At 37.7% G+C, this 15,716-nt stretch overlaps 1 protein-coding gene across 1 annotated transcript in view; it reads left to right on the forward strand.

The window, feature by feature from the left end:
• The window catches only part of epha4b (eph receptor A4b), a 182,566-nt gene that overhangs the window by 137,762 nt on the left and 29,088 nt on the right, over nucleotides 1-15,716 (forward strand). Inside the window, exons 9-11 of the mRNA XM_049482474.1 lie at nucleotides 6,729-6,796; nucleotides 7,042-7,167; nucleotides 10,003-10,188. Coding sequence (XP_049338431.1) covers nucleotides 6,729-6,796; nucleotides 7,042-7,167; nucleotides 10,003-10,188 — 380 coding nt within the window. The remainder of the gene's footprint in view (nucleotides 1-6,728; nucleotides 6,797-7,041; nucleotides 7,168-10,002; nucleotides 10,189-15,716) is intronic.

The following is a 15,716-nucleotide window of genomic DNA, read 5'->3' on the forward strand; positions in this document are numbered from 1 at the left end:
AAAAAATTGCATGTTAAGTTTTAAAAATGTACAGTAGTATATTTATGATCTGGAAGTAATGATTAATAAAGGATCCGTAGCTAATTTGCCATTTTTTTATCTGATTTGTTGATTAGTTAATAATTATTTCTTCCACGCCCCTAAAATCTCTGCTTCCTACAGGTTAAGCCCATTTTTCCTAGTTTTCTATATTACATCTGTTTCTCTATCAGAAGACTTTTAAATGAAAAATAAATATGTACTTGATATTTAATGAGAAGATCTGTTGCGTCACTTTCCGTGAATTTTTTTTATAGTTTTTGCCTGCAAACCAAACAAATGAGCTTAAAGGCAGCAGCTGAAGAAGAAAGCTTGGAAAACGCTTCAGTGTTCCAGTAGTCTAAAGTGCTGCCCCTATGATCAGAAGATCACTGGTTTGAATCCCGTTCATTCAGCTTGCCATCAGCTGCCCGAGGCAGAGAGAGCACAGCTGGCCTTGCTCTCTCTGGGTGGGTAGAGTAGATGGCACTCTTTCCCCTCATCACTCCTAGGGTGATGTCGATCAGTACAAGTCGTCTGTGAGCTGATGTATTTGAACCGAGTCGCTGGAGAATGATGTTAGATGCCCCTTAATCTAGTCATGGAAAAAAGGTAAGATGCAGTGGATAACACCAGTGCATGCCAGTGAATTACCACACCATGTGGAAAACTGGGGTTTTAATCCAGGTCTGGGTAACTATACTGCTCTACACCAATAAGATTCCTTGGGCAAGACTCCCAACACAACATTGACACACCTTTGTAAATGTATCAAAGAAGCAACTATAGCTTCCCTCACTAGTATGTAACTGTGCACTGATTAGCATTTTAATTTAGTTAAAAAGAGCAGGAAAAGTAACAGAGAAAATGAAAGAATGGACATTTATGAGAACTGTGGCTTATCTAGCCCCGTTTACGTAACGTCGATGTGAAGGTTCCACTATGTTAAACATGGTGCTCACTCTGAAAAGGCCTTTAGTTTTAGGAAAAGAAGGAAAAGTGAAAACAGTCGAGCACAGCAGGAGGCCAAGCGAGGGAACAGGGTGTGCGAGAGAGAAAGATGGAGATGGAGGATGTACGGGGGGGATTCAAAAGTAGAGAACGTAAGAGAAAGAGAGGGAGAGAATGAGAGAGAGAGAGGGAGAAGATAGCATTGCACTAAGGTTTGTAACAGTAGGGGTGAGTGCCCCAAGAGAGGAAGCCACGGTGACTGCATGAAAAATGACTCGCGATTGACAGCGTGTTAGAGGCAGAGACTAAATTGATATGCAAATTGAGTCCACTAGCCTGTCGAGAGAGAAGAGACATGGAGACTCGAGGAAAGAGAGAGAGAGAGAGAAAGCGCGAGAGCTACAACAGCAGGGCTTGGATGAGCTGACCATTCCAGCAAAAGGAACACAATGTTCCTGAGCTCAAGTATCAACAGAAAAGCGACGAGAGCTTCGTTTTTCATGTAGATACTTCATTCATATGCCAAATAGGAACCAAAGCTATTGTGGCTTTATTGTTTCTACTCAGGTTGCGGGACGTTCTGTACTTTGGATTGGAATAGTCAGCTCACCTAGCTCTGCTGTCGTAGCTCTATGAATTGTGGGTATTAGAACAAGGTAAAGTTAAAGGTGAGGGTTTTAATGTCAAGAACACTGTACCAACTGTTACGCATGGTGATGGTGCATTTGCACATCTATGTCAGCAATGAGTGAACTTTAAGAGAGCTGAATACTTTTATTGGAATGGTTGTCCACAAACATTTGGGCATAAAATGCAAAGAAGTTGCATTTTATGGTGTGAAACCCCAAGAAAACTGTACAATCCGTTAAGCATGGTAGTGGTAGTAGCAACTCAACCCACCTGGTGGTGGTTATTTTTGCAGCCAGTGGAATTGGTGTGGAAGTTAAATAGAATGAGAATATAAGGATAACTACTTCAGAATTATTTTATTATTTTTTAACAAAGCAAGACAGGTAATTGTGTTCTCTTTGACTCTGGCTGCTGATGCCATGCAACATCCGAACATTTGAGATTCAAACCAGCAAATCTCAGGTTATAGTACCAGCACCTTAGACTTCTGAACCTCTGAAACTGTAAGAGTCCTCGTTCTGTAATTCTTCAGTATAACTGCTATAGCTGGACTGGATTTAGACATGTGCAAATGCAATTTAAGAACTTTAAGAACTATTAAACAATGGTTGGGCACAAAGAGAAGTCAAAATGAGCAGAGTCAACATGGTAAACAGCAGAAAGAGGGAGTAAACATACCAAATACGAGAATCAGTCCAAGGGTCATACATAGCAAGGCAAAAATCGTGGTCTGTAAATACAAAACAAGGTCAAAAACGAGTGCTAACAATACTTAAAGAGAAGTAAGCAAAGAGAGGGTGTATATATAGTGTGTGTAACAGGTGAAATCAATATTCAGGTGATTGGCTTGAGTGCTGTGTCATGTAAATGTGAACAGGAGTGATGTCCGTGTGTGGTCCATTCTGGGTAGCATCTTGGCATTAAAATTATGTTAGCAACATATGTACAATAAATACAAAATATAGACTTTGATATTGGCCATCGTGCTTGTCCTAAATTCCGGAACTCATTAATGTGAATGAGCCTCATTCAGATGCAGATTCTGTATCAAAAGTGCTCAAATATCCAACCAGAATTCTTACAGAAGCGTACTGTAGTTGTATTATACACGCCTAATTGCTAAACATTAATTTCCATTTAAGAACATAAGAAAATACATGATAATATGAGCAAAACAGCAGCTGAATAAAAGATGAAACACAGCATTTGTTTGATATTATGAACACACCCTTTGTGATAGTGTATACAGTCTGCGGTTCTCAGCTCTCTAATAAGTGTTTTCTCAGATACTGTTTGTCTGACTCCAAGGCGTCTAAGGCGTGTTCCTCTAGGCATGTGTTCACTGAACAATGCATTTAATTCACTCACGAATGAAAGAGAACAAGAAAGAAATGGAGGAAAAAAGAGCCGAACATGAGAGAATCAGAGATTATCATTTCCTAGATGGGTATGAAATTAATCGTGACATTGTTTACTAGCAGTGTGAAATCAGACAGTTTATAATTATTATGTAAATGTATTCAGCCACAATGGAAAACATGCAGACGCGCAAATGCATGCAAATTCTCATTCTGTCACACATGTAAGCACACACCATTGTTTATCCATCTTATTGTTCTTTCTTTACTGTCTTATACATGTTTGTGAGATGTCTACTTCTTCCAGTTTCTTCACCCACTAACCAAGACTTCAACTATCATTCGCAATTAGAGCTAAAATGATTCCTCCAATAATTTGAGTTATTTGAGTACTTGGATTGCAAAAAGAAAATTGAGGAATTGATTGATGATTATGGCTTACAGCTAATAAAAAAGCCAAAAATCAGTGTTTCAGAACATTTTAATATTATATAAGACCAATTGGTACGTTTGGCAGTGTGGGCAGTGTGCCAAGTCCTGCTGGAAAATGAAATCAGCATCTCCATAAAAGTTGTCAGTAGCAGAGGGAAGCATGAAGTGCTGTAAGATTTTGTGGGAAAACAAAACTGCACTGACTTTAGACTTGATAATAAAACACAGTGGATCAACACCAGCAGATGACAGACATGATTCTCCAAACCATCACTGATCATCAGTAAATTTTACATTTTTAATTTGTAAATCAAGGGAGCAGAGTCTGGAGGAAGAGTAGAGAGACGCACAGTCCAACTGATCTCCCACTAAATCTTACAGCACTTCATGCTTTCCTCTGATGGTAACTTTCATGGAGATGCAGATTTCATTTCCCAGCAGGACTTGGCACACTGCCCACACTGCCAAAAGTACCAATTAGTCTTTTATAATATTCAAATAAAAAAAATTGGCACTGATTGTTAGCTGGGTATCTATGCTACGTTAAGCTAACCGCCTAGAAACAAAGGCAAGCACCTTGCAAAACATACATTAAAAGATCATTAGCTGCATTCTATTATATATATATATATATATATGTGGATGTTAAAATTGAAAAGCTTTCTACTGGTGGAATGGGTGCCAATTGGTTAGTTGGGTAGATAAGCTTAGAATTAATTGTTTAAAAGAGATTTTAAACCTTCAGGTTAATTGGTACACTGTTGTAGATGGGTTCTTTGTAGAACCATTAAAGAAATGGGTTCTAAAAGAACCACCAGAAAGAATGTTGCTCTCCAACTGTCATTAGCAGAGCAATTGCCCTTTTTGTGTTTTACGTTGAGACATTTATTCCTGGACTACACACACACACACACACACACACACACACACACACACACACACACACATTTACACACAATTACACACATATATACACACACACACTCAACCACACAAAGACAAATCCTTCAGTCCAGCCAATTAGTGATGTTTACACGATTTCAAGCCTCCATTTAAATCAGCCAAATAAAATCAGCATCAAACTGGAGTGGGGCTGCCTCACACTTGTATGTGTGTGTGTGTGTGTGTGTGTGTGTGTGTGCGCACGCCCGTGTGTTCCAAAGACTGGCACATCTCATCCCACTCAGCTTCCCAAATTGCAGCCAGTTCCAGCCAACTATCCCCAGCCTGCCCACTCTCTAACCCTGGCAAAGCCTCGCCCCCCACCTCACCTCACCTCGCCCGCCCCCTTCTCCTCATTACAGCCAAATTAACACCCAAAAACCCCTCGGCTCATCTCTCACCCCCACCGCTCGCCCCCGCCCTGCACTCGTCCGGCCCCTCTCTCTCCGGATCAGAACCCGCTGGAACTCACCCCGAGACAATTACAATCAGAAGGTGATTTTAAAATGCACTCGCACTTGATTGCATTGAGAGGGTTTTACTCTTTCTCCTGCGACGAGCTGTCATTAATAATTCCCACTTTGATTAGTAAAGAGAGTCGAGGAGCGCTGGGTGGAGGGATGAGGGATAGAGGGATGGAGGGAGGGATGGAGGGAGGAAAGATGGACGAAGGTGAAGTGGGATTGTCTGATGCAGCCCTTCATTAAGTCTATGTTGTTGCCAGCAGAGAAAGAAACATCATGGAGGATCATGAAAGCAATGTTAAAATGAAGGTTCTCTAAAGAGGTTATGGAGTGAAACCATATTTGGTTCCGGAAGTGGATGGATCTGGTGCAACTTCTTTGCACTTCATCAAAGTGCCTGGCAATAACGTCACTGTACTATCAAAAATAAAAATAAAACAGCACCAATTGTTGACTGGAGAATTTCCAATTTATTGGAGATACAAACAAACAAACAAACAAACAATAAATAAATAAATAAATAAATAAATGAGCGAACAAACGAATAAATAACCAACCAACCAATCAACGCATTTCGGCATCAGGGTTTAAAGACAAAAAAGTTAATAACATGATAACGCTAGCCTAGCCAGTTAGCATAACAAGTTAACATGCTGCATTGACAGGAGAGTATAATTAATACTAATATATTAATACTGTTGCTTGAAGGATAATGCACACTGAATTGAATGAGTGAAAACTGTGGCTGATTTTAATACTGTAATGCCTCCAATGTCTTCAGAAAAACATTATAAATTAATATTAAACTTGTGTCTGACTTGTGTAATAGAGCCTTTGAAAAATATATCTTTTAAATACTTAATTAAAAATGTTAGTAGTAGAGTATTTTAGGTCAATTAATAGTGTTTATGGAACTATTTATAAAAAAGGAAGCCGTGTTAAAATTGTTGGCGTATCTCTTTTTAAGGTCTGTTGTTTATATTCTTCTGCTAATAGTCTGGTTTATTCATATATTGTGTAATTTTGTGGGACAAAGTATTTCACAAAATATTTAATAATTTAATGATAACTAATTAATGGCATCAGTGTCCTGGCATAATCATCCCGGCGATGTGTAATACACTAGTGCATCTCAAAAAAATAAAATGAATATTATTGAAAAGTTGCTTTATTGTTGATGATTATGGCTTACAACCAATGAAAACTCAAAAATCTAAGTCTCAATTTTTTTTTTATATTATATAAGATCAATTGGTGCTTTTGGCAGTGTGGGCAGTGTGCCAAGTCCTGCTGGAAAATGAAATCCACACCTCCATAAAAGTTGACTTTGGACTTGATATAACACAGTGGACAGTTTGTTTAATTCATAATTCGTTTTTTAAATCGTCACACCATAATGGTGAGCCTGATCAAATTTTAAAATACATACTGATTATGATACATGTTACACTTATTAACACATTACTTAAATAACTTGTTTTATTATTTTAATAGGTGGTTTCTGTTAAATTGAACTGTCCCTGAAAGCTTAGTAAAAATGATTCATAAATGGTCAGTCATGCATCACACCTAAATAAATTAAAACGTGAAAATATGTTTTTTTTTTTTTTTTGAGCTATTAAACATACAATAATTACAGAATGCTTTGTTTATTGCCAGTGGAACATGAATATCAAGACTGTGCTGCCATTGGATTCTAGTGCTCCCTGTAGCTTAATGTGTGTGTGCAGCCCAATGAAGCCTATTTGTATTCAAGCTGAAACAATGCCATCTCCCAAAAGCCTCAGAGCATCTAAAACCAAAAAGCCTCTGGGCATCATCATTTATAGCCTCGGGCGAAACAGTCATCTCCCAAACAGTTTTTTTTTTATTTTTTTTTATTTTATCGCTAACGTTTTACGCCTTCTTTTTTTTCCACTTTTATGTGTTGCAGACACTGCGGCTACATCAAAGCCAAGCAAGACCCAGACGAAGAGAAGATGCAGTTCCAGCACGGGAGAGGTATGAATGCCAATCCGACGCCCACCGCACATTCCCTTTATGGATTTTCAAGAAAATGGCCGTGTTTAGAGAGGAAATAAACGTAAAAACGGGCACTTGTGGGAAAAAAATGAGGTGCTCGTGTTTATTCTTTACTACTCTTTTTTTAGGAGACTGTTTGAGTTTATGACGCAAGTGTTCCCAAGCATAAATAGAAATGTAAAAGTGCCTGTCAGACGATTGAGGGCCTCTTCTTGTGATTGCAGTCAAACTGCCAGGAAGCAGGACCTACATCCACCCACACACCTACGAGGACCCCAATCAGGCCGTCCGGGACTTCGCCAAGGAAATTGATGCATCCAGCATCCACATAGAGCGAGTCATTGGTGCTGGTGAGTGATCTGATCATCTTTTAACTGCAGTTTCTGATGCTATATTAGGTATGAACATGAAAATAATAAATAAAATACTTTTCTGGCGAGCTTCTGTTTACATCCCTCCCCTGTCTCTCTCTATGTTGCCGCTGTTCTCGTTTTTCCGTCCTTCTTGGGCTCCCTATGTCCTCGTAAAGGCGTTTATTTTTTTTTTCAGCCGTGTCCCAAAAATTTACTAGCCGGGGCAGCGGTAGTGTATTGGACCACAACCCTAAAGACAAGGTTCATTTTTTATTTATTTATTTTTTTTTTTATTTCCTCTTGGGTTTACCTGCTTTGAGATCAACTGTTCTGTAATTGGGTTCAACAACCCTCTGGGCTGGAGAGCTACTAGTCTTTAGCACTCCATTCCATTACACTTCATTTTCCAAAATAGATTTTTTTTTTTTTGTAGCCCACCATGTAATGGTTGGAAAATATCTTGCCTGCAGCCAAATTAATCGCAGAACCTTGCTTTATATGTTCAATATGTTATTAAATGTTCATGGATTTAGGCATACTGGAGTCAATCTCACTGATAAAGCACTGATAAGTAGTGTTTAGTGGTGAGTTAGTGGTGTTTAGGCCCAATCCCATGTCGCTTTTGTATCACTACCCCCTGTTTTTGTGTGTAACCCTTCCATTTGCAACAGAGTTAGAAGGAAAAAAAGAGGTAAAATCCTCCCCCTAAGAATTGGAAAAGTCTGATACAGATATACTGTATCTATAGCAGGGAAGCGCTAACGTTCAGCAACCTAGCTGCTGGTTAACTGCTTTGCTTTAGTGCATCATGTTTCTTGAGAAACTTTGCACATTCCTTAATTACTCTGTGATTGAAAGCTGAAATTGGCTTTTATTATTTTTAATCTTACATTTTTATTACATTCCACCTTAAATTCTACAGCCTCTGCCATCTGTTGCACTATTTAAGGTGGAACGGGAAAGTTATTAAGCTATCGAGCTACTTAGACAACCTAATAGTATGTTTTTATTTTGCTTGTTATGAAGAAAATGGTCATGAACATTGAAACTACATATTGAACTATGTTAATATTGGTGGGTTTCTTTGGTTGCTTGCCAGTGACTCTCAGCCCTTGTTTTATTTTAAGTGTCCCTCTAAACAATTTCCAGAGACTAGCTTGATCTAGGGCGTATCGGTGTGTCTTTGGTATGGTGAGGACACAGAAAATACACCTTGCGCAAATCTCGAAATGCACAAAAAGCATGAACTAATTCTCTTAGTTAATCATGAGTGTGTTTTGGGTGTTAAATCAAATAAACCGAAGAGCATTTCACTTATCATGTCCTTTAAGAGCCATGTGAGCTTTGGCATGTGGTGGTCAATCCTATTGGGTCCTGAATGTTGAAAAACTGGATAAAAACAAAAGATAACAGTGAAATATTTCAGTATAGCGAATCCAGAACACAGTTTTCTATTGATAATTATACTGTATTTTGAGTATAATTCACACCAGTTATAAGTTATAAGGTTATAACTTATATATAACTTATATATAACTTATAAGGCATATTAAGCAACACTAGTAAGGGTCCCTACGTAGAAGTGAGCAAGTGTGTCGCCATGTTTTCCTTCTAATAGGGAAGCTGGGGGAAGGACCTAAGTAAACAAAACTGTATTTCTTAAAAAATATATATATATTTTATTTTATTTTAAAGTTAAATGAGTGCTGGATGTTAATCTACACAGATTTCGTCCTGAAAAACGTTTATTTGGATGAGTAAAGCGATTTTAGGTGTGCCTTATAGTCCGAAAAATACAGTACTGCATAATTATTTCAGAAAATGTTTAATATTTAATATCGTCAAATGCAGTCCCTCTGCTTCTGCTTGTTAGTAAAAAAAAAAAGCTTATTTTTATGTTGTTCTGCAATATTCTGCTCAGCGTTTCAGCTCTTAGAGGCTGAGTAATACAAATGTTACAGTCTCTAAATAATCGCGTTAACCTCCGAAAAGCATTTTTAAAGGTTAGCTGTGCTGCTCCGGCGCTCTCAATGACTTTCTCTATAAACTCATTTTCAGAACTCTCATAAAACAAATATAGCCGTTAAAGGACTAAACACACGCTGAAGAGTTTTTAATTACAGAGAGTCTGTGTCCTCTTATCTCTCCCCACAAAGACCCGGCTCTGCATTCTGAAATATTGAGCCTACTTTTCCTTATCTGCTCCCTGTCAGGATCTGCACTGAGCAGCTACTTACACTCAGCTTACTAGGGCTTTATTAAATTTACAGAATAGTATGTAATTGGAGAGCACCATTTATGGGTTGTTAGGCTGTTTAACACAGCTATATAAACTCTACATTAAAATACATTATATTCAAAGTTTGCCTCACGGGAGCCCAGTATTACATATAGTGTAAAGTTTCTACTTTATACAGTACAGCTCTGGAAAAAAAATTAAGAGACTTAAAATTAAGACAGTTTCTGAATCAGTTTCTCTGTTTTTTTATTTATTTATAGGTTTATATTTGAGTAAAATTAACATTGATGTTTTATTCTATAAACTACAGACAACATTTCTCCCAAATTTCAAATTAAAATATAGTCATTTAGAGCATTTATTTGCAGACAATGAGAAAATATGCAGAGTTTATAATGCAAAGAAATCATTCAGTTCATATTCATAAACTTTTAAGAGTTCAGAAATCAATATTTGGTGGAATAACCCTGCTGGTTTTTAATAACAGTTTTCGTGCTTCTTAGCTAGATGCTTCTTCACTTCACCAGACTTTTGACTGGTACTGTTATAAAAAAGCCCTTAATTAACAAAATCTTACCTTTCTGATTCCACAGGAGAGTTTGGGGAGGTGTGCAGTGGTCGTCTGAAGCTGCCCAGTAAACGAGAGATCTACGTAGCCATCAAGAGCCTGAAGGCGGGCTACTCAGAGAAGCAGCGACGGGACTTCCTGAGTGAGGCCAGCATCATGGGCCAGTTCGACCACCCCAACATCATCCGGCTGGAGGGAGTCGTCACCAGATGTGAGTGAATATTTAAAGGGCGCTTAAACGAATGTGACAAACTTTTGTATTGTTTATAACACTGTTATATTTGATCATTCCAAAAAGGGCGAAGGCTAAGTAGCTCAACAGATGAAGCACATGTCTATACTGTAGGTTTTTTCAAAAATCGTCAGTGCTCCTTATGTATGAATTTTACCAGTCAAGTATTAAGGAGCAGTAAAGCCACTCTGCTGAAGTGCAGTGTTATACAGGAGTTTCAGTAAAGTTTCTCCAGCACCAAGGCTGGAGTAGCAGCATTAGCATTAGCCACTAACCACACTAAGCACTAGTTCTTTTGCCGTTCAGAGGTGAGTATATCGGTCTGTAGTCTGCCTCCAACCCTGGCTAGCGCTGCTGGAGAAGCATTAGCATTAGCCGTTAACTGTGATAAGCGCTAGCTTTTTAGCTGTTCAGAGGTGAGTTTAACGGACTATAGCCTGAGTGTTTACTCTATTAAAACAAGCTACATATCACGAACCGCTAATTGCTAATATCACCCTGGCTTACCAGAACCCTCAGAGCTCCACAGTGTAGCGCCGTTGATCAGCATTTATTAGCACTAACTGCGGCTAGCGCTAGCGGTTAGCTGCTAATGCTAATGCTGCTGCGCCCAGAGTTAATGGAAATCTGAAAAGCTAAACTTATGAGTATATTTCTCACATTTCTTAGTTAACACAATACATATAGCAATTAATCAGTTCCCAGAATGTGAGTATAGTTTGCATGTATTGTAAGCACTTTTTCAGCATTCTGCTATGAGCATCCTTGTGAAAGAGTCCATATTTTGTAAAAATATATAAAAAAGCACATTGGTTCAGGTTGATTGGCTGGCCTTGTACAAGACTGGGCTGTTCTGTCATAGATCACTTGTTTGTTCACTTAAATCTGGTCAGCAGAGGCAACTAGATCACCGGAGACTCACATCAACCTCAAGCAAGCAAGCCTTTCAGCTCCAAATAACAATGCGTGCAGTGCTGTGTTATCTGTCATTTGGATTGTTTTTCCACGCCTTCTTCTCTCCCAATTTTATTCATTCCGGCGTCATTTGAGTCTATTGTTTGCGAGCTTATCTGCGCCGGCCATGGCGTATTTGTGTTTTGCTTATTTTTACGCTTTCTGAGTGGAAAATCCTTATCTCCCACTGTGATCTGGCTTTTTCTCAATACTGGTTAGCGTCGGCACGTGAGCGGCTTATGCTATCTCTAAACGGAAAAAAAAAAAAAAAAAATGAAGAAATAAAGAGACAGGGAGAACTCTTCCAGAGCTTTTCCTGGCAATTGAAAGGCAATTTCCTGATCTCTTTTATTTTATTCTACCTATGGAGCTTAACAAAAGCCTGCATGCATATGTATGACCCCCATTAATATTAATTATTTAAATAGTTAATTGGATGTGTTTTTGTGTCATGAATATTCAGCGGAATGCATATTAGCTGCACAGTCTCGCACCATTCCTTAGCTCGTTTTTTTTTTTTTTTTCATCTCCTTCTACTTCGCACTCTTCCGTCGCGCTCGCTAATGTGGAATGCAAATTCTGACCTTTTGTTAGCACTGGTTGGTACGTTTTGTAGAACTATTACTGGCGTAAATCAAGTTCGCTTTCCATTTCATAAAGGCAGATGCTGCCTAATTGCCACGCTTTCACGAGTAAGTTGTGTTATTAATGCATTATGGAAATAAGCAGAGAGCGCGACTCGGGCTGCTTTGAAAGTCAGAAAAGAGGAGTGAGAAGAGTTTAATTACGAAGGCTTACGACACCTTCGGATCCGCCACTCATAGCAGAAGAGTGTTGGTTATTTTCTCAGGTCACCGGAGGGGTGTGTACATTTGATACTGAGTGATTGGAGGTTATGAACACCAAGACTAAAATGTGCCAAAACGATTAAACTGTGTGACGAAAGTTTGCAGAAATCTAGCAAGTAAAAGTCTATCAGATAAAGTACCATTTAAACGCAGTCAGTTGTTGTAATAACATCTTTTGTGCACTCTGACTTTGGCGAATTGCAATTTTAATGGCGCAGCATGAGCAGGTGTGATTTTAATTTCTATTCTGTGTATTGTAAATTAAAAAAAACTTGGGTTTGTGCACTGCTGCATGTACTTGTGTTCTTGCCAAGATGTCGGGCTTTTAATCAGTCAGTGGTGCACCTGTTTAGTTTTTTGTTTTTTTGTGTTTCATTGCCAAGATAGCAAATCTGAAATCCCACCTTACTTCCACATCTCCACGCCCATCAGTGTAGATATATTCACAAGCGTAGACACTATTTATAATGACACAGGTGCAAGGCATGAAAGAAGAGTTTTTAATCACAGTTTTCATGCATCTTGGCATCATGTTCTCCTCCACCAGTCTTACACACTGCTTTTGGATAACTTTATGCTGCTTTGCTCATGGTGCAAAAATTCAAGCAGTTCAGCTTGTTGGTTTGATGGCTTGTGATCATCCATCACAATCCTCTTGATTATATTCCAGAGGATTTCAATTTGGTAAAATCAAAGAAACTCATCATTTTTGAGTGGTCTTTTATTTATTTATTTTATTTTTTTTCCAGAACTGTATATACTTGTTTCTTTAAGTTTTTTTTTACAGCTTTATATCTTTCTACTGATTTTCTGTAACATGTATACAAGAAATATATATACATATAAATATATGAAAACTATTTTTGTGTTAGTTTTTTACGTGTATATATATATATATATATATATATATATATATATATATATATATATATATATATATATATATATATTTATATATATATATATATAGAAATGCTGTGGATGTTGATTGGCTGTGAAAGAATGAAGCCAGGCTGGGGAGGATCCAGGGCAGGAAGGTGTTGATAGATGGAAGAGTGTTGGGACCGATATATAGAGCAGATATAGGAGCAGGCGTGTCAGTGTGTCCATACGTGTCGGGGGGGTGTAGTGTGTAGGGGATGTGAATGCACACACATGATGCAGAGCACAGGCAATTTCACACATCACAGGCCATTAGGTCAATGGCTGGAGGACTGAGGACAAAGAACGCGAGAGGGAGCAGATAAGAGCAGAGCATCAGCTCAATAAGCTTCTCCTGTTCACCCGTCTGTAACGGTCCTGCTGAGCGTGCTTTCAAACATCCACGAACTCAAGCAGCCTGCGAACACCGTGAACATGAGGTTAGAATATAGAAAATTAACCTTAAAAGTAATGAAATTAAGTCAAAATAATATATCTTTATTCTGTTCTATTAATAACTAGATTAAATGTGTTTAATTAGTATGTTAGCTTGGGGTTGTAGCTTTAAGTTCACAATTAACAGCTAGCTTGTGTAAGTTTATGTTGTGTTTATGTTACCTCATAGTTAGCCTTCTAATGCAACTATTAGCATTTAACTACAAGCATTACCACTAACTGCTAGCACTACTAGCATTTTAATGCTAACTGCATTTTAATGCTAACTGCAGTCTGTAACTAACAGACTGTGGTTATTGTGTTTATTTCATAGCTTCTTAATCATGTGGACTGGATATAGATTATAGTTACCTAATGAATTAGCTTAGCAAACTGTGAAACTTGTTAGCTTGAAGCTAGCCAGTTAGCTTGTCCCTCAGTTATCTGGTAAGTTAGTTAGTTAGTTAGGTTAGATGTTGATCAGTAAATCAGTGTATAGCCTATTAGCTTAGTGTTTGATCAGTTCGCAGTTAAATATTACAGCTTGTTAGCTTGCAGTTAGCTTGCTGTTTATCTTGCTATGGATACAGAATATAATTTCTAGTTATCATTTAATTAACAGCTGAATTAACTTGAGTTATGCTGGCTTATTATTTAGCTTATTTGCTGAATAGTTTTGGTTTTATCGGTGGTACTGAACATTTTAGCTTGTTAGCTAGCAGGTAGTTGGTTATTTAGCTTGTTAGACAGTAAAACTGTTTATTGGCTTGTTAATTCAATATTATCTGTTTGTTTAGCTTGTTAGTCAGTGAAACTGAATATGTTACCTTGTTAGCTTACATTAAATTGGTTATTTAGCTTTTAGTCAGTGAAACTAAACATGTTAGCTGGTTAGCTCTGTTAGCTTGACCTAAATCATATGGTTTGCTAGTCAGTTAAAGTTGGATATCTTTGATACCATAGTGGCCACATTGTAATCTCATATAAACCAGCTGGGATATGACAGGAACTTCTCAGGGGCAAAACAGCTACTTTTCAGGGCTCCTTCAAGGGAGTTAAAATTATGCTAATATATGAGAAAGGGTCTTTTTTTTTTAAGCATAGCCATGGAGGCGTAATTGTGTGGGTGTCTGTGTGTGTGTTCCACTGTGTTGCACAGCCCAGATTACCACTCTTTTATCCGAATAGTGTTTTAAACCCTCACTCAGGCTGTGATTGCCCCATTCATATGCAGATTGCTGCAGCGCTAATAGAAAGGACTGAAGATAGCCCCTTTTATTTGCTGCTCTTGCTGTCACATGTCAGGAGGAGGGAAAGAAAACACAGAAAAATGCTGCTGAATCTTTCTTATCACCGCCGTCTCTTTTCTATAAGCTCTCGAGAGTCGGCTAATCCAGAAACAGATCGCTCCTACCGTGCTCGAGCCTTATTGGTGGCCGCTTTGCTGGGCAACTAATCGATAGCAGCTTTGTCTGAGGGGACAGGAGAGATGCTTCAGTGGCAGGCCAATCTTTTGAAGACTGAAGACTGAAAGGTTGGTGCTGAAGATAGATCTGGGTTGAATAAAAAAAAATATATATATAAAAAAAAAATCCAAGTAAAAGTGAATCTAAACAATGCATATTAAAAAATAATCTGTCCAAAGCATCCTGTTTAACAAGTCCTGGTCTTTGTCAGGATGTTCTTTGGCAAATTATTACTGGAATTCACTAGTAGTGTAGGAAAATATTGATATATATGCTTTTATAGTGTCAAAAACACAGTATTGATTTCAAATTGTTAGATTGGTGTCAGAAGTGGTTCATTTAGTGTCATGCTTAGACCTCGTCCACTACATAGCAGTGTTGTACTTCGCGTTAACTTTTGCCCATTATATGTAATAATAAATAAAGAAATAAAAATAAAAATATAAAGTATATAAAGTATATATATATATATATATATATATATATATATATATATATATATATATATATATATATATATATATATTCTTTATAGCTATTACAGCCTGTAGTGTGTCAAAGCTAACCTGTTTAAAGGCTATGCACACCCCTACCCTACAACTATCCCATAATGCTAACACACTAATCCCCTCTTAATTAGGGGTTTGTCTTACACAGTAATATTGTTAGAATTAATATTTGATAAAAAGTCAATTTTGTGATAAAAGTGGTATTGTGTCTTAAAAGCAGGCTATTTTATATGTGTTTCACAATTTTATTTGAAGCTTTAAAGGTATTTATTAAATAATTGTTTATGTCATAATTTTAAAAGGATACTTTTAAAGTTCCTTAAAATTTTCGAATTGACTAACAATCATTTCCTAAAGTTATTTTTTCTTTACTT

Source organism: Astyanax mexicanus, chromosome 8 (genome assembly GCF_023375975.1).
Source record: "Astyanax mexicanus isolate ESR-SI-001 chromosome 8, AstMex3_surface, whole genome shotgun sequence".
NCBI lineage: Eukaryota > Metazoa > Chordata > Actinopteri > Characiformes > Acestrorhamphidae > Astyanax > Astyanax mexicanus.